This window comes from Lepidochelys olivacea (genome assembly GCF_965140295.1).
Source record: "Lepidochelys olivacea isolate rLepOli2 genome assembly, chromosome: 6".
Taxonomy (NCBI): domain Eukaryota; kingdom Metazoa; phylum Chordata; order Testudines; family Cheloniidae; genus Lepidochelys; species Lepidochelys olivacea.
In genome coordinates, this window is record NC_140416.1 from 109,252,502 (window position 1) to 109,278,584 (window position 26,083).

At 42.4% G+C, this 26,083-nt stretch overlaps 1 protein-coding gene across 4 annotated transcripts in view; it reads left to right on the top strand.

The window, feature by feature from the left end:
• TRMT61A (tRNA methyltransferase 61A) overlaps positions 1-13,038 on the top strand; it is a 36,229-nt gene extending 23,191 nt beyond the window's left edge. For all 4 annotated transcript variants that reach the window (XM_084632451.1, XM_084632452.1, XM_084632450.1 and 1 more), the window contains exons 3-4: positions 1,630-1,896; positions 12,469-13,038. In XM_084632451.1, coding sequence (XP_084488577.1) covers positions 1,630-1,896; positions 12,469-12,797 — 596 coding nt within the window. In that variant the 3' untranslated portion in view covers positions 12,798-13,038. The remainder of the gene's footprint in view (positions 1-1,629; positions 1,897-12,468) is intronic.
• The last annotated feature ends 13,045 nt before the right edge of the window (positions 13,039-26,083 follow it).

Genomic DNA, 26,083 nt, shown 5'->3' on the forward strand with positions numbered 1-26,083 from the left:
AACCTTCCCTAAATCAGTACGGCACAAAATCCTATGGTTTATTGATGTAGGCCCCAGTTCAGCATGGTACTCAAGCCCGTACCTGACTCCAAGCATGTGGGTAGTTCTATTTGACTTCATTGAGATTATTCACATGCTTAAAGTACTTACATACCTAGCTGAACCAGGGTCTTGTAGATCACGCTACTGCAAGGTGCTGAGTACCCTTAACTCTCATTGACTTCAGTGGGAATTGAGGGCGCTCAGCACCTCACAGGGATTTGGCCTATACCACCTTGAATATATGTAGCACTGAAGACTAAGAAGCAATAACAGTAAGGGATAGGGTTTTTGTCCTGAAGGACTTTATCTGTATGGACACAAATAGGGCTTTCAAATGTTGTGACTTGTCAGCAAAATTTCACCTTTTGTTTTAATAAAGTCTTAAGTGAGATTTAAAGATTTGTTCTTGACTTTTTTCCCCCAAAAAAGAAGTCTTGGATAATGGTTGGAGAACCTGTGATTCATATGCCTGTAGTGTTTGTTTTATTTACCCATTTATTCCTAGATCTCCTGTCACCGTTATAGGTAGGTGCTTTCCGTACCATCTAGTTTTCATTCTCAACTCACTTGTTGGCTCAACAAGTGATTTGGGGTCCCATGGGGAAATTGCCTTCAGTAACCACTGAACCAGAAAGAAAGGGGGGAAATTCATAAAGAAAAGATTAAAGGGAAATATTCAAGTCCCACGTGGATTTTGATCCGTGTTCATAGAATCTAAACATCTAGTCCATCTTCCTGCTAACATAGGGTTGTGTGCTGTTATAAATTTTACAAATGGTTTTATTCTAGTTTTTAAAATATTCCAAGCATCTGGGCTTATGCTTAGGGCCTGCCAAATTTATGGTCCACTTTGGTCAATTTAATGGTTATAGGATTTTAAAAATCATAAATTTTCTTATTTCAGTTATATAAATCTGAAATTTAACGGTGTTGTAATTGTAGGGACCCTGCTCCCAAAAGGAGTTGGGGCGGGGGGGGGGTCACAAGGTTACTGGAGAGCTGGGCAGCTGGAGAGCTGTGGCTACTGGCCAGGAGCAGCGCAGAAGTAAGGACAGCAAGATATGGTATTGCCACCCTTACTTCTGCGCTGTTGCCTGCAGAGCTGGGTCCTCAGTCAGCAGCCGCCACTCTCTAACCACCCAGCTCTGAAGGCAGCAGTGCAGAAGTAAGGGTGGTAATACCATATCATGCCGTCCTTACTTCTGCGCTGCTGCTGGCTGTGGCTCTGCCTTCAGAGCTGGGTGTCCAGCCAGCAACCTCTGCTCTCTAGCCATCCAGCTCTGAAGGCAACACAGAAGTAAGGGTAGCAATACCACATGCCCCTAAAATAGCCTTGTGACCCCCTTACAACTCCCTTTTGGGTCAGGACCCCCAATTTGGGAGATGCTGGTCTCCTCCCGTGAAATCTGTATCGTATAGGGTAAAAGCACACACAAGACCAGACTTCACGGTCCGTGACATGTTTTTCATGGCCATGAATTTGGACAGCCCTACTCATGCTGATTCCCTGGGAAGACAATTCTACAGTCACTTAGAGCTTCATGTCAAGAAGTGTTTCAAAACTGTTGGGTTTTTTGTTTTGTTTAGGTACCGGAAGTGGTTCCCTTTCTCATGCTATCATCAGGACAGTGGCTCCAACAGGGCATCTGTACACAGTCGAGTTCCACCAACAGAGGGCAGAGAAGGCGAAGGAGGAGTTCCAGGAGCATAAAGTAGAACACCTGGTTACAGTGAAGAATCAGGATGTCTGTAAAAATGGGTTTGGGGTCTCGAATGTTGCAGATGCAGTGTTCCTAGACATTCCGTCACCGTGGGAAGCTATAGGACATGCAAAATCAGCATTAAAAATTGAAGGTATCTTCTCTTGTGTACATCGATCTGTATTTGTGTGGGCATGGGGTGCATGGTTTCTGCCTTTGAGCCTACATGTTAGGGGTATCCCCATTCTGTTGTGTGATCTCCATTCTGATGTCAAGTGTGGTTTTCTTTTTCTCAGACTACAAAAAAGTCTTCACATTTACAGAGAAAGATTTAGCAGAAGAAAAACAACGTTCTCCCACAGGTTTCTGTGACAGCTGCTGCAGCTGTCATGTGCCACATATAAAAAGCTTTTGAACCTCTGTCAAGCATATTCTAACAGTTCCAAGAGTGTGTGGGAAGAACTAGTAACATAACTGACGAAAGCAAATCTCTGACATTTCACTGAAAAGGTGCGTGTGGTTTTGGGTCGGAGAGATTCAATAAACAGCACGTATATAATCCCTGGAGAGAAGTGGTTTTACTTAAGCATGCTCACTTACTTTCTTTCTCTATCCTACCCCTTTAGAGTTGGTGGGAATTTTGTCATGACGTCAATGAGAGTGGGACCCTAGGGCTTTTCTTCATGGGAAAATTTTACCTGTTACACTGGTACAGTTATACTGATATAAGCCCCTGCATGAACACTCTTATTCTGGTATAAGCAATATAACGTAAACTGAATAAAGCCACTGTTATACTGGAATAAGTGTATTAGACCAGTCTTCGTTGGTTTACAGCAGCAGTTCTCAACCCGTGGGCTGCTTGTAGCCAAATCAGCACACAGCTGCGGCCCATGTGACATCCTCAGGGCTATACAAGTGGTGTAAATATATTGTGTGGATGCGGCCCACATAACAGATAGAGAGCTGCATGTGCGGCCCACAATGGTAAATAGGTTGAGAACCACTGGTTTACAGTCACACCTTAGCTTATAACAAAAAAAACCATTCCTGTGTAGACAAGGCCTTGGATGAGTTGTGATGTCCTTACCAAATGCTCTAGTTTAGCCACAGAGAGAGTTCTCCTAATCAAGAGTCTGTTCCTGCACAATGCAGAGCACCCCTTGCTAGAGCCCTGATTCAGCAAGAGACTTAGTTGATCACATGCTGAAGTCCATTTCTGTTCATTAAGGCACAGAAAAATGTGTCTAATTTGAGGTACGTTCTTAGGTCACATTTAAGGCAAGGGGACTTTAGCATGTACTTAAAATTCAGCACATGTTAAGAACCTGGCTGATTCAGGGCCTATGTGTGGAGTTCCCTCAGCTGCCACTGAAAAATTTCTAACAGTTTGCCAAAAGCAACATAGACTTTAAAATTACAAACAAACAAACAAAAAAAATCCCATAGTGTCCTGTGCTTGCAAGGGTTACAGCTGTATTCATAGCTGCTTCCAGTGTCTGCTGAGAGAGAAACTAATTCACACTGCGCTGTGTAATGCCCTTCCCATGCTCAAATGATCTAATCCAGTGAGCATAATACTCAGCTGACCCCTCGGTTCAGATGAAGGAGCTGCATTGCGCAGTACAACTTGAATTATTTAGCCAGTATATGTTGAGACTGCTAAGTAGCCATGCTTGAGCCTTTCTAGGCTTAGAATCCTTGGAACATTCCAGTGTTTGAGATCCTGGAAAGCTGATGGATTTATGTAGATCTGGAGCTATGCCTTATTGCGTGCTGTAATGTAGCATCCACTTACCCCGTGCAAAGTAGAAAAAATGTCATGTGGTTGCTTATAGGTTTCTGTGTATTACATACCGGTAGAAAGGCAAAATTGTCAATCCCCATTTGTAGTTAGGATCATTGTAAACAAACCACAGTACCTGAGAACTGACAGTGCTCTAAAGGTATGTCTATACAGCACACTAAGCCTGGATCAGTGGCATCTGGGCTTGTGGACTCGGTGTTTCTAAGCCCGCTCTTGAGTGTCCAAACTGCTTTGTAAACTTGGGTTTACAGTTGTGGGACCTGGGTTTCTCATCCATGCTAATGTGTGCATACTGCACTATGCAGACCTTCTGACTTGGGTCTGTAGCTTGTGCTACGTCCACACTGGCAGGGCTTGGACTTGAGGCACAGCAATACTTAGGCTCTGACACCATTTCCCCACCCCCCACAATGTTCTAGGAGCCAGGTCCTGAGCGTTTGCTGACCTGAGGCAGACTGATTTGTGTGTGGATGGAACGGGGGCTGGGACTCAAACCTGAATCCGAGCCCAGACTTAGTGTGCAGTGTAAACATACCTTAAGACTCATCATTTGGGTTTTGTGCCAGCTTGTTGTGCTGAAGATTGATTTATGCTGCAATATGAAGTAGCTTTTCCATTATCAGTGATGAAAATCTATTACTTTTGTGGGTATAGTACAACTAGAAACAATGGTGATTATTTATATATTTTGGAAAGCTAAAAAGTGCTAGCAAGGTGACTGACAACCCCCAACAGAATATTTGAAGGTGCCTTTTGTTTGGCTGATTTCACATAATCAAAAGCTATTCTGCAGTGGGAATACTGGGTACACTTTAGAGTCTTTACTCACCTAAACTCTCAGTGATGAGCTGAAGGTAATTATCATTAGAGAAAATGCATTCCCACACATCCCTCCCTATGTGCGGTCACATATAAGCTATTCATAAAGGAGATTTTATTCTAAGTAAGATTGTCACAATGCATAATATAAAAATTACAACAATGCTGTTGGATACTAGTCATTTTATTTCTTAAAGTCTTAAGAACATATGCTTAAAATGAAGACTGGAATAAGCAGACAACTCTTGGACAACACCATTTTCTGGTCTCCTCCTTAAAAAAACAAAACACAACAAAAACAGGTTTCAGAGTAACAGCCGTGTTAGTCTGTATTCGCAAAAAGAAAAGGAGTATTTGTGGCACCTTAGAGACTAACCAATTTATTTGAGCATAAGCTTTCGTGAGCTACAGCTCACTTCATCGGATGCATAGATCTTCTGTATTTTCCACAGTATGCATCCAATGAAGTGAGCTGTAGCTCACGAAAGCTTATGCTCAAATAAATTGGTTAGTCTCTAAGGTGCCACAAGTACTCCTTTTCTTACAACAAAAACAGTATTTGTAATAAAAATAATACTCTCCTAGATGATAAGAGCTAACTTTTAGAGTACATGGTCAACAAAGCCTTAAGTATTTATTTTTCCTCCTCTACTCAGTCCCAAGCTCTAAATATCTGTAGTTCATTATTTTCATAGGCTGAAGGTTAATAGTCTTGTTTAAAGGATACATTTATCACTCATGATTGTCCTGGCCTCCCAATTAAAGCACTGCTATATTGTAGAGAGCTCAGAGGATAAAATGGCCAGTGGGTTTGTGGCTCGAAGGCCCTTATTTGTTGTTAATGATGGGCTCTGTGCCCATTCAGACTCCTCTGCACCTTAGCTACATCCTTCTCACTTTTCATACTTTCAGCAAAAAACATTGCCTTCTAATATCTCAGTGACTCAGCAGTGCGTCACTGCCGTCTTGCTTCCATTCCCAGATCTGTGCTCTTTTCTTGGCAGCATCTGCTGATTGATGGTTTTTCACAGTAATGGCGGCTGTTCACAGTGTCTGACCTTGATTTTTGGCAAAGATCTTATTAACTTCTTCAGGCTGAATCAAAAAAACAAAGCTAGAAATCTGTCACTATAGCGCCATAATTTAACAAAAATAACCTGATTGTATATAGTTCCTAGATATTCTGGAACTCGTTACTTACAGAAAATTAACAGCTGAATAGTGTTGAACCAAAGCTTTCTAATATTAATTTCCCAACCTCCTTTCCCTCCATCGTAAATGTTATCCAGTGCTTTCAAGGCTGCAGAAGACTAGACAGAAGCTTGCTTCTATAATTGTGTTCATGCAGACTTTTAAATTTTCTTGTAATGATGCATGCAAAGTGCAGCTGTATGTTCAGTGGGTTTTACTCAAGATCCTTGTCTTATAAACCAATTGTTGAGGCTGCTTAGATCAATAGTCTCAGTACTGAACTTATAGAAACAATCCCTTTTTTTGTGTGTGTGTGCGTGCAGTGTTAACCCTTTTATCCAGACTTTCTGCTTCAACTTAAATGTCGTACACCCATTAATTAAAAGAGAGAAAATTGCACAGTTACTCTTAAGATATCGACTGAGGCAGATGACACAGTGTTAGCAGGTTAGCCTATTGTGGTGCTTGGCCAGGGCAGGTAATTGGTCCACTGAGGTTATGCCTTGTCAGTGAAAGGTTCCTCTGAAAGTCTTCCTCTGAGGGCTTATGTCTGTTCCTCTACCTAAAATACAGTACAACTCCGATGCTCTGCACTTCATCAGAGTATTCTTTCTTTTTCTTCCCAAGAACTTTGTTTTCTTTGTTCAAAATAGGTTTAAAACAGGGCTTTTGCTCCTATTTTTCCCCAGCACGACAATATAGAATGTTGTGTTGTAATCATTGTCTGTGAGGCCAAATTATTCTCTCAGACAGCATCTATAAAAATATTACATAATCCCTCCCAACAGGCCTGTGAGGAGGGTAAGGAATTATCTGCACTGGGCTTACCTCAGCTTTCAGTTTTAAAGAACCTTCAGTGTACATTGTTTCCACCATGCGAAAGGTTTCACTGACTTTCTTTCCTAAGCCTCATAGATTATTCATGGTCCCCTGCCTACAGCCATCTAGGGTGGCCAAGGGAGAAGTGAAAACCATGCCATGGGTTTTTCCCAATTTGGGAGTTGGTGAGGAAGACTCCTGACCAGACTGTGGTGGGGAGAAGAACTCATTTACGTAAGGACTGATGCTAATAGTAGTAGGGTTTGCTGCAAGCTCCCTCCCAGCTGGTCACCTGCAATTGAGCTGATTCCTCTACTGGGCAGTCACTGTGAACTTGAGTCACAGAGGACTTGTCTACACTGGTTAACCTCAAGTTGATTACTTGCCAATTAACTAGAGGTTGCTAACATGTTTTTACAGGCTAGTACAGACACTCTTGGCCATTATAAATACTGAAGACCTTGTCATTGTGGTATCTGAGCACCTTGCAGTCTTTTATGGGTTTATAATCATAGCACCCCTGTGAAGTAGGGAAATGCTGTTATCCCCATTCTACAGATGGGGAACTGAGGCACAGAGCGCCTAAAAGACTTGCACAGGGTCACACAGAGAGTCTGTGGCAGGGCAGGGAATTAAATCTAGCAGACAAGCACCCTAACTGGAAGACCATCCTCCCCCAGGGCACGCTTTCGTCGCCACATAAGTTTGTTCCAGGATCAACTACAAACATTGCTCCCTGGAATAAACCTTTGTAGAGGGTCAGAGCTAGCCTTTGCAAATGTGTTAGCTGCCTTGAATTAAACAGCAGTCTATTAACTTGAGGTTAAAAAACCATATAAACAAAGCCACAGGGGGGAGGCTGTAGTGTGAGAGGCTATATGGTCTAGTGGGTCAGGCACAGGATGGAGAACAAGAGTCTCCTGCATTCTACTCCTAGCTGTGACACAGCCTTCCTCTTTGGCCCTGGTCAAGTCCTATAGTCTTCCGGCCTTAGTTACCCCATTTGTAAAACAGGTATTCTACACACTTCACAGGGATGTTGTGACACTTAGTGATTACAAAGCCCTACATAAGCGCTCAGATTCAGCAGACTCCACATACAGCCCCACAGTAGGTGGGAGCCTCACAGCAGCGCCAATCCCACAGCTGTGGACGTTTCTTAAAATACAGGTAACTATGTACGAACCACAGGCCCAAGCAGTTGAGCTATGCTGCTCCTACAGCAGGAAACGGGGATGGAACAAACCTGAAATACCCCCCACACAACCCCTCAGGCCAGCCTTGCACACAGTGGTGCAATAACAGCTGACTCTTATCCAGTGCCTTTGGGGAATGCACCCACCCCCAAAAAATATTAAAGCCAGGTCTGCGGAAAATTATACATAAAACTCTAGTTAACAGGCTGGCAAATGATTCAGTGAATATTTTCTGAAGCAAGAGATCTTTCATTTTCTCTGACAGCCGGACCCTCTAATTTCATTGCATCACCCGCGTGCACACTTGCTTAAAGGACATCCTGTCCCGCATTGGAAATGCCATATTTTTAGTGTCCTACTAGCACAGAGTAAATGCCATAGTGATGCTTTTCTGTGACACTGCTGCCTTGCCCCCACAAGCTATTGGTGCCTGGTTTGTTTGTGTTTCTGGGATCCTTGTAATTTAACGTTCTTATTGTGACACTACACTGAAATCCCAAAACACTGTGAATTTTGTTCTTTTTTCCTAAGAAAAATAAAATGACATATTGCGTCTCCTACATCACGGAATCACTTTCAAAGTTCAGAATAATTGGCCCCTTCATGTGGAACTTAATGGTGCTTTGCTAACTCCAGATGCTCTGCTCATAATCTTGCAGAACACATCAGTGACAAACCAACCTAGTAGAGCTCCTATATCTAGAAGAGAGAACCTGCAAAAGACAAGAGTGCATACTTTGTGTTTATATTATGTATCCTTTTGAATATTAAATGTGCATTAGAATTCTTGTGAAAGGGAGGGAGGGCATTGCCAGTTTTTCTTTTTTAACTGGGGCAATATCTAGAAATACCAGCTCAGAATTTTAGCAAAATTCCTCTTGACTGCAAGGAGATGTTCATCATTGCTCAGGCAAATAACCAAGAGCCAAATTCTGCTCTGCTCTATTTCAGTGTAAATTTGGAATTACTCTTGAAGTCAGCAGAGTTACTCTAAGTTTTCACTTAAGTGACCGAGAACAGACATTGGCCCTTACAAAGGATGTCAGGATGTGTCCCTTCATTATTAATTAGATGTCTGTCCAGTGCTTTGAACGTACAAAGCACTATGCAGGTGTCAAGTATTATCTCTTACCCCCACCCCCTTTTTGTATCTCTCTCTCTCTAATCTTTCCAACCTGAGCTGTGCTTTGACTTCTGTAAACTCTCAATCCCCTACTTATTTATAGTGGCAGCCAGCCACCCTATGGGCTCATCCCCAGCCTACAGCCTGGTGAGATTTAACCTTTGCGTTAAACATTTCCAACAAATTCACTACCTGTAACATGAAGGGGGGGGCGCTTTCATACAGATTCATTATTCTCTTCCCCTCAGCTGTAGTACTTGTCAGATGCATTATACATGAATAAACATACATTTTTAGACAGCGCCTCAGATCAAAAAGCTCACACAGATTCCCAATGTGAGCAGGATTAATCTCAGATAATTACTCTATCAATTTATGATGACACACAGATCTCATTAAACAAATTTAGTAGCAGTAGATTTTCTCAAAGGAAAGCACTCAAATGAGCCAAACTCAGTTACGAAGTTTCAGCTTTTGGGTCCAGTCCACCCCGGTTGTTCAGAATCAGAGCAGTGTGCATGCAAGCGAATGGGGAGCCTGTGTCTTTACTCCATTTATGAAGGACTCCTCAACGTGGCAGAACAAAGTAAAGCAAAGTCCAGTCTCTTAAACTCTAAATGCCTCCCTGTTTAAAGGACAACAGGGCTCATAAGAACTGTGAATGCTGGAAACTAGATTTACATCTTTTATGACAACTGTAATGTACCCAGTGTTGCATAGCTGATAATCCAAAGGGTATGACGCACAATGCAACCCACTGTCGGGGGAGTTCAAAACTATCCATCCCCAGCACTTCCATAACTTGATGTGGCGGGGGAAGCCTTTCGACCTCTGTCCTATCAGCAAGCCTCATTTCCTTTCTTAAGCTGAGCCAGTTTTCAGATGAGCAGTTATGTGTCTCAAGCGCCAGTGTTTTCCCTACTGCAGAAATACCACGTCAATCAGACCTTCTCAGTCTTTCATATTGTTTCCCCCCACCCCTCAAATCTCTTATTTGCTTGCAGAATGGTAGCCTAAATCCCTTCCAGCCTTTCACTAAGCTCCACTGAACTCCCCCTAAGCAAGTCCAACATCATAAAAGTCAAATCTGTCCTGCTGGCTGGTCTGTACAGGAAAAAGTATGTGGGACCCTTCTCCCAACTGGTAGAAGACTTAAAGCAAGATGCTTTGTGGTTACTGCACCTAGGCTTCTTTTTAGGTGTATTATCGGGTACACCTTCTATTTAATAACAAGAGGACACAGGTAATCCAAAATAGGTAGAAAAACTGAAAACAACACACAGGTTCTTATACCACCTTCATGACTGTAATATCTGCACGCCTTCCCATAGTGCACTAAGCAATGTGACCCTTGTTCTGCACTTCCCTTCTGCATGTTATCTTAGTTACTTCAAACACGTTCTTCCTTTACCACCAGGTGGTTTGAACACACGATTTGTGTAATCCCCCTGCTCTCTAAACAGTCTAGCGTGTGGGCGGTCAGTGTTTGTTTTGGTAATCATGACCAAATTTGGTATAGACATTCTGTGGTCAGCTAACCACCCCAGGAAACAAAAATGCATGTTGTTGTGGTTTCAAGGATTGATAAGAATTGCCAGTGACCAGGGTTGCAACAGCTGCTTGCAGGCTTCATCTTTTTGGCAAGTAATGTGGATTTGTGTATCTAAAGCCATCGTGAAATCTTCGGAGTCCAAATAAATCAGCAGAATCTTTACTATAAATGTAAAGCACTTTTGCTTTGTTGCTTAAACCACCAAAAAAGAAAAGACTGAATGAAGCACTAGTAGAACACGGATTTCTCTGCAACTTCTTTCTCTGAAGACAAAGAGTTGATTGTGAAATGACATTTAACTAAGTTAGACACTTGTTTGGTTTCCTACACAATGAGAATGTAATGTCTTTCTTTACAACATGCATATATCATACTAGCTTTCTAATTATATAACAGAAATTCCCCTCCCAGCTTCTCCTCTTTGCAGTAATGTCTACAAAGACTAGTTGTCTTCCCCCCCAACCCCAAAAAACTCCTGTCCGCTTCAGAGTAATTTTGATTGCCACGCAGGTTAATCCATATAACATCTTGTTTCATTGGTATTAGCTGTATGGATGTGCAACTAAATTGCAATCATCAGGCTTTGTGGATTACACAGCATCCCAAAGTCACTTTTGCAGGTGATTATTTGATTTGTTTTTTTTAATTGTGACTTCGGGGAATTGCTTGACAAAAGGCTGCTTTGTTTTGAAGATGTGTGATAAGTACCATTGACAAGGAAGACTCTATTAGAAGGCTAAAATAAAATCCAATCTGAAACCTATTTACTGCAGAATGGATTAATGGTCACGGAAAGAATTCTCCCCCAATTACCATCCGGCACATCATTGCTGCACAGTGACCGGGGCATTACAGCAGCTCTTGCATTCAAACCTGACACGGTCTTTTTTTAGATCTGTAGCTTTAAAAACAAAAAAAAAAAAGTCATAAACCAGTCCTTGTGTGGGACCAGTTTAGCCTCTATTTTTAGCAGGATGCTTTGCTGTCAAATACTTGGGTTCTTTAACTGCTTACATAACTGTGCTTAGGAGGTTTGCCTGGATTAGTAGACGTGGCGCATGAGAGAGAGAGAGAGATGGGAAGGAATGCAAAGCAGATCGATATACATCTGAAAATATTATAGCTTCAGCTTTTGTGTTCTTCCGTCATTCCTCTCCCCCGATATAAATTTTCAGGAAGGTCAGTTGCATCATGGGACATTACATTATGGGTGAGACCACATGACCTGGATTTATGGTAGACAGTGTCTCTATAATTCTTTGATCTTATTTGGCTGTGGCTTTTTTAGAGTAAATCTGAATCGTTCTATTCCCAGCTGTAAAGGTGACATTGGGGCTAATGAAAAGATGGGGAGAGGGGCTAAAAATACTCAGTATTTAAAAGCAAAGGCTGGGGGGTGCTTCAATGGGAAGGAAAGTAACAGTATATAATTTGAAGTCTTGTCTTGTAGTGCAAAGGTTTTGATGCATATGCCATGAAGCTGCCTGATCTAACAATCAGTAAGCCCACACAGGGTTGCCTTTTACAATGTGTTTTGAATTTAATACTCAGGAGACACGAGAAGAGCTTGCTTGACTAGAAGGGTGAAGCTTTAATAACACTCCATCTATGGACTAGAGATTACTTTATTCTGTCTACACATACCATCTCTGTCTCAAATAAACACAGCCAGTTTTGTGTGTGTGTGTGCTTGTATTATAAAGGCAATGCTGTAATGTGGAGCAGAGTTAGAAACTAACTTTCATCTTGTGCATGAGTTAACTTCAGTTTAGTGCATCAGTCCAGGGGTCATATGTGTTGATTCCAAGAAAATTCAGCAGTCTGAAGTGATCAGCTCTACAGCCGAACCATGAATTAAAATAATGGACAAGTGTGTATTCCAAAAATGGATTAATCTGTCATCATATTTGTACTTATAAAGTGGGCTGAAGCATCTTGTAAAATCATCTTGTTAGTCTCTAAGGTGCCACAAGTCCTCCTTTTCTTTTTTGTGAATACAGACTAACACGGCTGCTACTCTGAAACCTGTCATTTTTATGTTGACTTTTTAAATGGCATAGTTATCTCCTTGGAGATCTTTATCTCTTAGGCATATTCGGTCTTTTAATTATGTATTTGCACTGTACTAAGAGTTATGCTTTGCATAACTGAGAGAATTTGGCTAAGATTAATTAAGTTGTTGTTTTCCTCTCTCCCACGCTGCCTATCTTATTTTGTAGGTGGACGCATCTGCTCCTTCTCCCCTTGCATTGAACAAGTTCAAAGAACCTGCCTGGCTATGGAAGAACATGGTTTTACTGAGATTAACACTTTGGAAATTCTGCTTCGAGTATACAATGTTAGGACAATTAGCTTGCAAATCCCTGACCTTGGAAAAGCAGCCGAGGATAATTCTAGCACTGGGTTTGACAGCAGCAACCAATCAAATCAAGGTGGCTTATATGGTATTCTGCAGCAGGGAACTGCCCAGTTTAAAAGTGGTGTGCCACTCAAGGAAATGGTGGGTCATACTGGATATCTGACCTTTGCTACTAAAAGTCTATTTTAGCATACTTTGGGTTTGTTTGTTTTTTAAGGTCATCCAAACTTTTACTCGTCAGGGAATTCCATATATAGTCAGATCCATTTGGAATATGCTTTGTTTAAATAACACATGAGCACTAACCAGCCCAGCATAGACAGAAAGTTGAAGGTCTGGAACAGCACTCTGTTTCTGTCAGAGAGGAAAGATAAATTAATAGCTAATGGCAATTCATTGGAATTTGCAAAATAAAGCCACTTGCTGATAAGTTTTGTTTAAAATTGTCTGTTTTCTTTTTACTTTTTGCAATCCTTTCTTGATTTCCCCACCCTCATCAGACACTGTTTGGGGGGTTTTGTTTGGTTGGTTGGTTTTTGCTTAAGTTATTTAGTATTTATGTCATTCTTTGGATCTTTGGAAAGATCCTCATTGACTCATTTTAGATGCTGAAGTTGTGAGCTCAGACAGCAGTCACATTGAGCAGTCACAGAACGGGTGTTTCCCTGGAACAGTATTTGGCTGCACAGAAGATTATTTGCAGTGTGTTCAAGAACATGGTTTCTTTCTCCCATCCCAAACTGGCATCTAGTAATCAGATAGATTATACTGAAGTCTCACAAGCATGGTAACTGTTGGATCTGGTTTATAAGAATATATTGGGAACATCATTATAGAGGCTTCAGCCACGGTGGCTCATTCATACTAAAATCTTATGATTGAGCAGCTGCTTTCACTTTTTGTAAGTCATGTGTTTTAATGTTACTTAAACACCACTTTGTAAGCAATGTGTCTGAGTTCTGTTGTTTTTTGTTTTTTACTTGACCCTGCTACAACTGAATGATGGAAAAATCACGACTGGCAGGATTTATCTCTTAATAAATTGTAACAGTGATGTAAATGTAGTAAAATCATAAATCTTCATTAGCAGTAATTTACTAGACCACTTATTATTTGGTCTCTTATATAAAGCTGGTTGGTGTGGTTGATCTATTTTGAACCTCAGATTAAATTTTGTATTTACGGATTTAAAATTATTGTACATATTTCTGAGACTCTACATGCCTCTTTCCTTTTTTTTTTAATAAAGTATCTATTATGTTCTTCTCAGCCATGGTAATATCTCTCTGCTCATTGCTTCCCTGTATGTTGTATTTTCTGCAAAACAAAATACATTGGTCCATGCTGGGCATGTTCTTTTTATATTGCAAACTGCTGTATGAACATTTGAACCCGGTTTCTCTGTGTTCTTGACAAAAATAAACAAAGCTAAGCTTTTAACGTGTCACAGCAGAACACTAATCTGTAATGGTTAAAGAAAGTTCAACCAACCAGGACAGCACAGATAAACGGTTGAGCAGATTAAAGGCAGAAAGCAAGTCTGTTTAATTCAATCTGTTGTAAGAAGTTCTACAGATGTAGCTTTCCTCCTGAAATGATATGATTCTATTCTCTATGAATGTTAATGGCCTTGGAGGAAGCAGTAGGTGGGTTGCTATACCATTCGCTTAGATATGTAGTTATAGAGTGAGTGAGTGAGTCTGTGTGCGTTTTTAAACGCAGAGCTATTGAAGTAATGCTCAGGACCTAACTTAAACCAGAAAAGACCAGAGAAATGCCAAGTTAAGACTGCCAGCCTGTCCTTACCCTACCTTGTTGAGCAGAGGTAGTGCTGGGTCTCTGAACAGTGACAAGGTTTACATTCCACGTGTGCTGAAATACCTGGGACCGACAGGGTGAGTTAAGAATGGGATTCTAGGATCCAAATTATTTCTTTGATACAGATATTTTTAATGACTTAACATTTAAATTAGAACAAAAAAGGAAAAAGCCAAGTTTCAGTCCCACAAGCAGACTTGAAATGGAAATACTGAAGGCCCTTATAGAGTGACAACCAAGCTTGGCTCTGTTATATCCTGATCCAAAGTCCCTTGAAGTCAACCATAGTCTTGACATAGACTTTACAGATCATTGATTTGGTCCCATATTGAAGAAGAGCAAATATTCCAGCAGAGGAGAATGATCTTCTCTACCTTTAAGGTGCTCTAATGGTAAAAGGCCTTTGTGTTTCAGATACCAACCACATTAATTCTTGGAAAGCCAGGTCCAGCCCCATATCCCTTCCTGCTGTCCTTTATGCTGAAGGAAGTAGAGAGAATTCAGCATAGCTTCCACTGATAAGGGGCTGTGTAACTGGATATCCGCTGTGCAGCGAGGAACATCCCTAATTTAAACACCTTTATGATCTCCCTTATTATAAACTTCTTTTAACACTCAGTGCTGCCAAAGCTATGTCCAGCCTCCTGTTCTGGGTAAGTCTGACTGGTGTCACCTTGTTTATGTCCCACACATTGTGGCTCTGATGTCCATTTTGAATCCATTTTTAGTCTTCTGTCTAAAACGAAAGGTGTGTTCATTCCTCGTCTCCCGCTCCACAATTCTGACCAGTTCAGGTGGGCGCGAGCAGCACCTGCACTTCGTGCGCTGATTGTCAGAGGCGCTACTTCAGTTCGCATTGTTGAACTTTTATATTGCAGTAGCATCTAATAGCCACAACCAGCTTGGTATCCATTAGGCTGGGTGCTGTGCAAATATATGATGACAGTCCTGTCCCAAAAAGCTCCCAGTCTAGGAGATGGGAAGTACCAAGTTGAGATGAACAGGTGGGATGGGGTAGCTTGGGGCATATGGGGTAACAAATATAACAGCATGGGCACTGTATTATTATTATTTTGGTATAATAATGGTAATGTCAGTCATGGAGCAGGACCCCACCGTGCAATTCTTTGCCAGCGATCACAGCTCATCGCCTGCCTAGCTGTTATCATGTAAGTGCAAGTTAGCTTTTAATGTCTTTGCTGTAGACAATATGATCGTAAAAGCCCTTTAACTGTCTTGAAGGGGGACAGGGCAGCACAAAGTTAGTCAATATTCTTCCCCTGCCCGCAGCAAGCAGTGTACTTCTTCAAGGAGCATTCTTCTCCTCTGGGTCATGCAAGGGTGGTTTTCAGAGGGGCTGTGCACGCGAGGCTCCCCATTGACGTCAGTAAGAGCTGCAGGGCCTCTGAAAAATCAGGCCATGTGTTCATTTGTTTTAAAAAAAAAAAAAAAAAAAAAGACTGATTCTGCTGTTGCTGCACTTGGAGCACCAGTCGTGGAAGACTGTAGGCCAGGGATGGTGACAGCAAGTTGTGCAGATGTTTCACAAATCCAGTGTATTGCATTTCTGATTATACCGAAGTGCTGACAAACCAGGCTTGGGATACTGCTTGTGTTCTCCTGCAGCCACTGGATTGTAGCAGCTGCTTCCGATCACTTGCTGTGGTGACAAAAGATGACGTTAGGCTTCCTTCTTCTTTAGTAATGGGCAGCGCTTAAAAGGCAGATAGATAAAGGGTAGGATTTTCATAAGCATTCACCAGTGGCCTAACTCGGCTCCCGTTGAAGCCAACAGTAGTGTTAGTTGCAGCGGGCATTTAAAAAATGTATCCACTTTTCAGGAACTAGATAAAGAGAAAAGATAATAGAGGAGAATGGGAGAGACATTGCAGTAGAACTATAAGACTGCAACACTGTACACACAAATGTGGCAAGTCAAATAAGGGGGGTAGGAGGGACACCACAACAGAAAGGTCTATGTATGCATCAGAGGGAAATGGTTCTTCTGTCTCAACAAGGAGAGCATTTAAATGGATCTGGTCACTTGTTTGCATTTAAATAATTGTTTTGTTCAAGTTTCAGAAAAAAGAAGCCAGATTGTGTTATTTCCTTTCTCTGTACGTAATTTCTTCTGATTGGAATTAGTCTGTGTTAGTATGAACGTAGGGAACAAATGAATCGTCCATGAAGCTGGTTTAAAAATAACACTGATGAATACCCAGTGGGCGTCATAGGCAGCCCTTACCTTCACCTATGACGCAGTATCCTTTTGTTGACAATATCAGCATGTAACGCTGTTCTTCTGATTTCCATTGGAAAATGGTTTCGAATTTTTAGATTAACTCTATGAGAAACCTGTAAAAATAATTACAGGGACAAGCTGAAAACACTGAAGTGTGATGATTCCCTAAATAGTTAAGTAACTTCATATGCAGAATGAACACATGCTGGCTGGTTGCTTGGACGGAATGCCTGTTGCGGATGTCATAACTGCACCTCCTTGCAACTGCGCTCTCCCTTCCCAACATTGCCTGCCATGAGCTTGTCTTCAAGCAGAGGGTTGGCAGGAATGTGCTTCTAGCACATGTGAGGTCCAAGGTGCTGCTCCTAGGTTTCGCAGGTGATTGATACAGTGCAATCTGTTTCTTTGGCAGCCACAAGTGCTCTCCTCTTCCTTTCATCTGCTGTCCAGGTGGGGGTTGGGATGTCGTTTGACATGCAAGCGTCAATGTGTCTACTTGTAAAGACTCAGCTGGCACTGCTGTTGGAGAGTAGAGCACCTGCAGAGAAGATGGCACTTGCAGCGTTAGCAAGGTTCCCTGTCTGAATCCATCTGCAGTGGGCTAGCTTTTATACACCCTTGTGAAAATGGCATGCCACCTTGGCAACAAGCATAGTGTTATCCAAAGGGATAGTCATCTATGCACATCCCAAAATACATGTTTGGTCTTGGCTTGACCAGAATTTAAAGGTGCATTGCAAGATCATGTAAACTAAACACATTTTAAAAGCCTAGTGTAGCCAGGCAGTGTTGATTTTAATACATGTTAAGTTGATCGAGTTGTAACTTAGGTTCTCTTTTGGTTTTATCTAGCGTAGGACATGCTAAAGGGCAATGAGCTTTGCCTTGACTAGAGATTAGAAGATGTTAGATCAAGCTAGCAAACTAGAGAAAAATGTAGCCTAGACAAACCTACTGTAAGGTGAGTTTCAGAGTAGCAGCCGTGTTAATCTGTATCTGCAAAAAGAACAGGAGTACTTGTGGCACCTTAGAGACTAGGCTGGAAAACCATACTCATGGAGTAGTTATCAATGGTTTATAATTGAGCTGGAAGGCCACATTGAGAGGGGTCCCACAAGGATCTGCCCTGGGTCCAGTTCTATTCAATATCTTCATAAATGATTCAGATAATGGCATAGATAATGCACTTAAAGTCTGTGGATAATACCAGGTTGGGAGGGGTTGCAAGCATTTTGAAGGATAGGATTAGAATTGAAAATGATCTTGACAAACTGGAGAAATGGTCTGAAAGACATAGGATGAAATTCAATAAGGACAAATGCAAAGTACTACACATAAGGAAGAATAATCAGTTGCACAAATACTAAATGAGAAATTAATGCCCAGGAAGGAGTAGTGCAGAAAAGGATCTGGGGATTATAGTGGATCACAAACTAAATATAAGCCAATAATATAATACTGTCACCGAAAAAAAAGGGGAACATAATTCTTCCATTCTACTCAGTTCTGGCCACCACATTTCAGGAAAGATGTTGACAAACGAGAAAGTCCATAGGAGAGCATTAAAAATTATTAAAGATCTAGAAAACAGGATCTACAAGGAAAGATTGAAAAAATGGGTTTGTTTAGGCAGAAGAAGAGAAGACTAAGTGGGGACAGGATAACAGTCTTCAAGTATGTAAAAGGTTGTTATAAGAGAAAGCTGATAAATTGTTCTCCTTAAACCCCGAGGACAGGACAAGAAGCAATGGGCTTAAATTGCAACAAAGGAGATTTCAGTTAGACATTAGGAAAAACTTCCTAACTATAAGGGTGGTTAAGCACTGAAACAAATTACCTAGGGAGGTTGTGGAATCTCCGTCATTGGAGGTTTGTAAAAACAAGTTAGATAAACACCTGTCAAGGATGGTCTAAATAATTCTTAGCCCTGCCTCAGTGCTGGGGACTGGACTAGGTGACCTATTAAGGTCTATTCCAGTCCTACATTTCTGTGATCAACACACCTTTAAACCCTAGGCTAGACCATGTCTGCACTAGCAAACTAGCCATGATTCTCTACCAGTGGTAGAAATGCTGGAAGTATGTAGTGTGTCATGACTTACGGGTCTCAAACCTGGGTCTGTAGGAGCAGCCATGCTCTAACCCCCCATTTGCTCTAACCCCCCCTCCATGCGGATGCTCACTTATCTCAGATCCATGAAGCCTAGTTGCAGTTTGAGGCTCCACCCCTGCAATCGTATTGGCCGAGCCCGAGAGTAGCTGATTAGCCTGCTGGCCCTACTTAAGCCAGCAGCAGGAACAGGAAGCTGCCTGAACAACTGGGCTCCATACTGTTCTGGATTTTGTTCTTTCCTGGCTTGATTTCCGGACCCTGAATGACTCCTGGCATGTGATTCATGGTTCTGACCTCCAATTTGTCTCCTGCTTCTGACCTGTTGGTATCCTGACCCAGCTGACTCCTGTCCTGTGATTGTGGATTCTGACTATTAGGTCTAGCTGCCCATGACCCAGATGTGACATAGTGTAGTCAGGCATTAAGTGTTTATGCCACCATGTTGTCTAACCCTAGCTGCACTGATGGTGGTTTATGGTTACGGTAAAACATGCATCAAGAATCACCTGCAATAGGCATGTCTCTTTCTCAAATGACTACTGTAAATTGTCCCCAAGATTTCCTCTACAACTTTGACTTTCAAGCTGTGTCTGCACTAGGGCTGAACCAGTGGAAGGGCGTCACTGGTGCACTGTCTACCCTTGCGATGTTCTTTTGGTTCCAGGTTTTCCCAGCAGCCACCCTAACTCTGTGCTACATTAGAGCAGTTGTTCTGCCCTGTACTACCTATCCCATAGTTCTTGTTACAAATTCCTGACACAGTGACCTATGGGAGATTTCAAAAGCTCCATATAGCCTAGGAAATTTGCACGAGCACCTTGGTGGTCATGCTGTTTCCTACTCATTTTTTCGAAAGAGAGACCTGGATGAATGTTCTTGTTCAGCAATAAAAGTTTGTGTTGAGAATTTCAAAAAGTTGTGAGCCATCTAGGTGGCTGCAGCAAGGTGATGGAGGATGTTGTGGCAGCAATCAATACCAGCAGACCTTAGTTATTGCTGCATTGATCAGGTACCCTTCTTCCCCACTCCCATCATCAGACAAGGCGTGTTGATCAAGGATTATATTCACCGGACGGAGCATCGCCTCTGGGTCTAAATCACAAGCATCAGCTGATGGGCCTGAGTTGTCATGGAGGCGTCAGCTGAGTGGTAGCTGCTGCATAACTTCAGTACAGATACGAGACTTTTTTTCTGTCCTCCTCCAGTGAATGAGCCTTGTCATTGTAGCATCAGGCTTACAAGGAGGGAAGTTCCCCTCCACATGGAAAATAGTGGTGATTGCTCTGTGGAAACTGCCTGCCTCAGATAGCTATTGGTGAGTAAAGCATCAGTTGAGGGTGGGGAAAGCCACACTGCGGCTTCCATGGAGGCGTTCATGCAAACACCCAATGTGCTGTATAGAGGTGTGTTATCAAAGGGGCCAGTGAGGGTTTGTATTCTTGAGCTGTGCAGGAGCTACTGATGGAAACTATGTGCTTGTTGTGTGTTCCCCCAAGAAGTTTAGGACCCTATATTAACAGGACTCACTGGTGATGCAGGTCTTAGTGGATCATCATGGCAGGTTCCTGAACATGTACAAAGGATGGCTGAGCAAAGTATAATATTCCAGGATGTTCAGAGTCTAGACTTTCTGGAGAAGGGCTCATTGACAATTATAGGGTTTGTTCCCTCAGTGCTTCTGGGTGAACCCTTGTATCCATGTTTACTGTGGCTAATGAAGCTATTCCTTAAGCAATCAGCATTTGCTGGTTAATTGTCTGGTTGCTTAAGACTTATTGCACTGTTTCAGATATTCCCTCTCAGCAATGAGTAATGCACACTGTATCTTCCACTGTCTCCTCCTTGTAACTCAGCAGCAAAAGTAAATATTCATGTCCATCCCACTTGTTGGCTCTTTTCTTTTCCTCTGTAGTCAAAGTTGGCTGCCACACTACATTCCCCCCACACACACCTTTCTATTAGCTTTTTTATCGGATGCACTGTTCTATAAATGAGTAGACACCAAAGTGAAAGTGAGTCCAGATCCCTGAAGCACTCTCTGCTACTTTAGAGCTGGGGGATCTTGAAGAATGCAGGAAGAGCAGAATGCCTCAGAGTACATCAGCTGTGGAGACGTGAGCGGAGCAATGGCTGGAGCTGGAGGGTGAGAAGGATGAAAAAATGAGCCAGATAAGCTGGAAGGAAGATTTTAATCAGAAAAATGTGAATTATAATTGGGAATCATTAAAGAACACTTTACTAGATGTCCAGAAAGCCACAATTGAGGAAGAAGGCTGTACAGTTTAAAAAACAGACCAGGTTTAGAGAGAAAGTGAAGGTATAAAAAATAATATATAACAAATAGAAGAAAGGGATATTAATGAATATACATCAGAAGTTAGGAATTGTAGAAAATTGATAAGGAAAGCAAAGGCACACAAGGAGAAATGTATGGCCACAGAGTTATGGACAAAAAGGGCATTTTTAAATATATTAGGAGGGAAATGAATCCTGACAATGTTATTGGTTCATTACTAGATGGAAATGGTAGAATTCTCAATAATAATATAGAAAAGGCACAAGTATTCACCAGATATTTCTATTATATATTTTGGGAAAAACATGACACAGTCTCATCATATGGTAACACTCTTTCCATTCCACTGGTATCTCTGAAGGATGTTAAACAGCAACTACTAAAGTTAAACATTTTGTAAATCAGTAGGTCCAGATAACTTGCATCTAAGTATTTAAAAAGAACTGGCTGAGAAGCTTGCTGAACGAATGTTGATTTTTCGATAAGTCTTGGAGCACTGGGGAAGTTGCAGAAGACTGAAAGAAAGCTAATGTACAATTTTTAAAAGGGCAAGTGGGATGACCTGGGCAATTATAGGCCTGTCAGTCTGACATTGATCCTGGGCAAAATAATGGACCAGCTGATATGGGACTCTTTTTTAATAAAGAATTAAAGGATGGTAATGTAATTAATGCAAATAAACATGGGTTTATGGAAAATTAACTATATCTTTTTCTAATGAGATTGCAAGTTTGTTTGATAAAGGTAATAGTATTGACATACTATACTTAGACTTCTGTAAGGTATTTGACTTGGTATCACGCAACATTTTCATTTTTTAAAAAACTAGAAGGACATAAAATTAACCTGGCACATATTAAATGGATTAAAAACTGGCCAACTGTTAGGTCTCAATGTAACTGTAAACAGGGAACTATCAAGCAGTGTTTCTGGTCGGGTCCCACAGTGATCGGTTCTTGGTCCTATGCTCGTTAATATTTTTATCAATGTCTGTAAGAAAATTAATTCATCACTGATAATTTTTTTCAGATGAGACAAAAATTGGGGAAGTGGTAAATAATTAAGATGACAGGTCACTGATTCAGCCTGATCTGGATCGCTTGGTAAACTGTGTGCAAGCAAACAGTATGTGTTTTTAATATAGCAAAATGTATATATCTAGGAACAAATAACATAGATCATACTTACACTGCTTCCCAGGACAGAGTCCTCCATCCTGTATTGGAAAAAGATTTGGGGATCATGATGAATAGTCAGCTGAGCATGAGCTCCCAGTGTGATGCTGTGGCCAAAACAGCTAATGTGATCATCAAATACATAAACAGAGGAATCATGAATAGCAGTAAAGAGGTTAGTTTATCTCAGTATTTGGCACAGGTGTGACTGCTGCTGGAATACTGTGTCCAGTTTTGGTAAGAATGTTGATTAATTGGAAAGGGTTCAGAGAAGAATTGTGAGAGTGATTACAGGATTAGAAAATAAGGCTTATAGTGAGACTCAAAACCTCAATTTGTTTAGCTTAACAAAAAGAATGTTAAGGAGTGATTCGATTACAGGCTATAAGTATGTACATGGGGAACAAATATTTCATCATGGACTCTTCAGTCTAGCAGAGAAAGACATAACACAATCCAATGGCTGGAAGTTGAAGATAAACAGATTCAGAATGGAAATAAGAGGTACATTAACCATTGGAATAATTTACCAAGTGTTATGGTGGATTCTCTATCATTGACAATTTTTAAATCAAGACTGTATGTTTTTCTAAAAGATCTGCTCTCGGAATGTTTTGGGGAAAGTTCTCTGGCCTGTGTTATACCGGAGGTCAGACTCGATCAGAGGTCAGCAACCTTTCAGAAGTGGTGTGCCGAGTCTTCATTTATTCACTCTAATTTAAGGTTTTGCGTGCCGGTAATATATTTTAACATTTTTAGAAGGTCACTTTCTATAAGTCTAGAATACACAACTAAACTATTGTTGTATGTAAAGTAAATAAGGTTTTTAAAATGTTTAAGAAGCTTCATTTAAAATTAAATTAAAATGCAGAGTCCCCCAGACTGGTGGCCAGGACCTGGGCAGTGTGAGTGCCACTGAAAATCAGCTTGCCTGCCACCTTTGGCACGCATGCCATAGGTTGCCTACCCCTGGATTAGAAGATCAGAGTGATCCCTTTTGGCTTTGATGTCTATGACTCAGTGAAACCAGCTGAACCAGCAAAGGGGCTGAGCAGCAGGAATGGGAAAAAGAGAGAATGAGAATGTGGGGAAGGGGCACAGAACATAAAGGAAGAGAATGAGAGGAGGGCTGTTTGAAGGATTCTCTGCTTCTTCTTGCATTCATCAACCCTTCACTCTATCCAGGCATGGAGGGGATCTTCAGTGCACAGATCTCTCTCTCCCCCCCCACCCACAAGGAAGCGGGCAGTCAGTAATCGCCACACCTCCATTGCTGGGACCCTGAGGAGGGCTCTCCATGGGGTCTGGGATTCTGCATGTAAAAGGGGAGGGGAAGAATAGGGGACACACGGGATTGTGGTATATATATTATTCCTCTGCCCCCAACTTCACAGGGATTCTGCACTGCAGATAGGGCCCTGGCTGTATGCCGCCCTTTACATGGGAACCTCTCTGCACTGGAAACTGGCCCCCTCCCCGTTAAAGTGCTGCCCCAAAGATCCACTCATTAAGGGGAATGAGCAGAATTTGAACCTCCAGATCTGCATATGGGGGAGGGAGAAGGGCAAGGGTTGTTGTGAAAAGAGTAACTTCACACATAGGTACTTGGAGAAAGCTCCTTCCTGCCTGCCTAGGGCTTCCCAGGGGGTTTGCCAATGAAGGACATGTTCTCAGAAGATTCCTATTTATCACCTTGTCTAAGCACCAGAGATCAGAAACCTGGTCAATGAGTCAGGAAATCTAAATCTTGCATTCCCACTGTTTTGTTTATTTAGACCACTAAATATGTGTTTTAACTCTCTGAATAAGCGGTGACACTGCTGTGATCTAGAACTGATGGGGAGAGAAACAAAGCTTCTTAGTCACTCCATTCAAGTTAGCATGTTCAATATGCTAATATGCAGGCCATGACTCTGTGATCCTGCCACTATGCCATTACAAGACAGCCACAAAGCAGCCTCAATAAGCTTTGGACTACATGCCCTAGGAGGGTTGCCGTCTCCTTTGATGTGCATGATCAGCAAGACGAGGACTACCAAGACTCAGACATGGGCATTGGGTGAGATCATTGGACAAAAGGTAAATTTCGGTTATCTACCTCAATGGGTCTATTTCTACTGAACTGACTCTAACTCTGTTCTGGTGGGCAGTTGGGTGGGTTGGTTTTAATTGTTTTGTACTTGTACCCAGAGACAAATGTGGTGGATGCATTTAGAAAATAACATTATTGCATATATAACCCCCACAAAGGCATACAGTCATTTGCATATTAGGAAGGCTGCTTGTTCTTATGGACCAGCACTTCCAAATTATTGTTAATCTTCAGCCAGCAACAGTAAAAGAATGCAAAGTTACACAGTATCTGCTTATATACAACTAGCGTACAAACCCGGCTTTTGCAATGGTGACAAACATCCTCAAGTGTTCACTGTAGCCTGGGGGTAGGGGCTACAGGATTCTCCCTGTTAGACATTCATATTTAGAACATGGAAGGGAAAATAAAATAGTTGTATTATGCTAGCACCTGGAAGGCCCAAGCAAAATAGAGGCCCTGTTGTGTTAGGCATTGCACAACCTCTAGGGTACGTCTCCATTGCAACTCGGAGATGTAATTCCCAGCTTGGGTAGACACAGCCATGCTAGCTGTGATTGAGGAAGCACACTGAAAATAGCAGTATGGCCACAGCAGCATGGGCAGAGTTTGGGCTAGCTGCCCAAGTACGTACCTAGGAACTTGGACAGGACTGTATTAGGGCAGCTAGTCCAAAGCCTGTGCAACATTTTTAGTGGGCTAGCTCAGTCAAAGCTAGCATGTGTACATCTACCCAAGCTGGGAAATCGCGGGGGCCGGGGAGGGACTTGGGGGGGCTATAGCCAGCCCAAAATTTGCCTGTTATCTTTTTCCCCCTCCCCCTCCCTGCCCCAGCAGCTGCTGCTCCCCGACCACTCAGCTCTGAGGGCAGAGTGGAGAGAGTGGCAGCTGCTGGCCGAGTGCCCAGCTCTGAAGGCAGCAGTGTCACTGCCAGCAGCAGCCCAGGAGTAAGCCCAGGCAGCGGGGCCGGCATGCTGCCCAGGGCAGATGGAGGGTCTGGTGCTGCCCAGACCCACCTGCCCCAGCCTGGGCTTCTGGGCCCCGCCCCCCACAGTCTCTGCTCACCGAGGGCTCAGCCGGCTCCAGAGCCAGGTCTCTCTGCTCTGGCGGCTGTTACTGTCTGCGAGCAGTCAAAGGCGGCAGGGAGCTGAGGAACAGCCACAGCCGGGGGCAGGGTCTTGGGGCAAGGAGAGGAGGAGGAAGTACTGGAACTTAGGAGGAGCAGGGGGTGGGGCCATGGAGAGGGGGACAGGGACCCCTCCAATTTTCTGTCTAGTCCACCTCAGTCCCTCCCACCGGGAAGAGGCTGGAGCCACCCCTGTGGGAAATACACCTCCCAGCTACAAGGGAGATCATAGAATCATAGAATATCAGGGTTGGAAGGGACCCCAGAAGGTCATCTAGTCCAACCCCCTGCTTAAAGCAGGACCAATTCCCAGTTAAATCATCCCAGCCAGGGCTTTGTCAAGCCTGACCTTAAAAACCTCTAAGGAAGGAGATTCTACCACCTCCCTAGGTAACTCATTCCAGTGTTTCACCACCCTCTTAGTGAAAAAGTTTTTCCTAATATCCAATCTAAACCTCCCCCACTGCAACTTGAGACCATTACTCCTCGTTCTGTCACCTGCTACCACTGAGAACAGTCTAGAGCCATCCTCTTTGGAACCCCCTTTCAGGTAGTTGAAAGCAGCTATCAAATCCCCCCTCATTCTTCTCTTCTGCAGGCTAAACAATCCCAG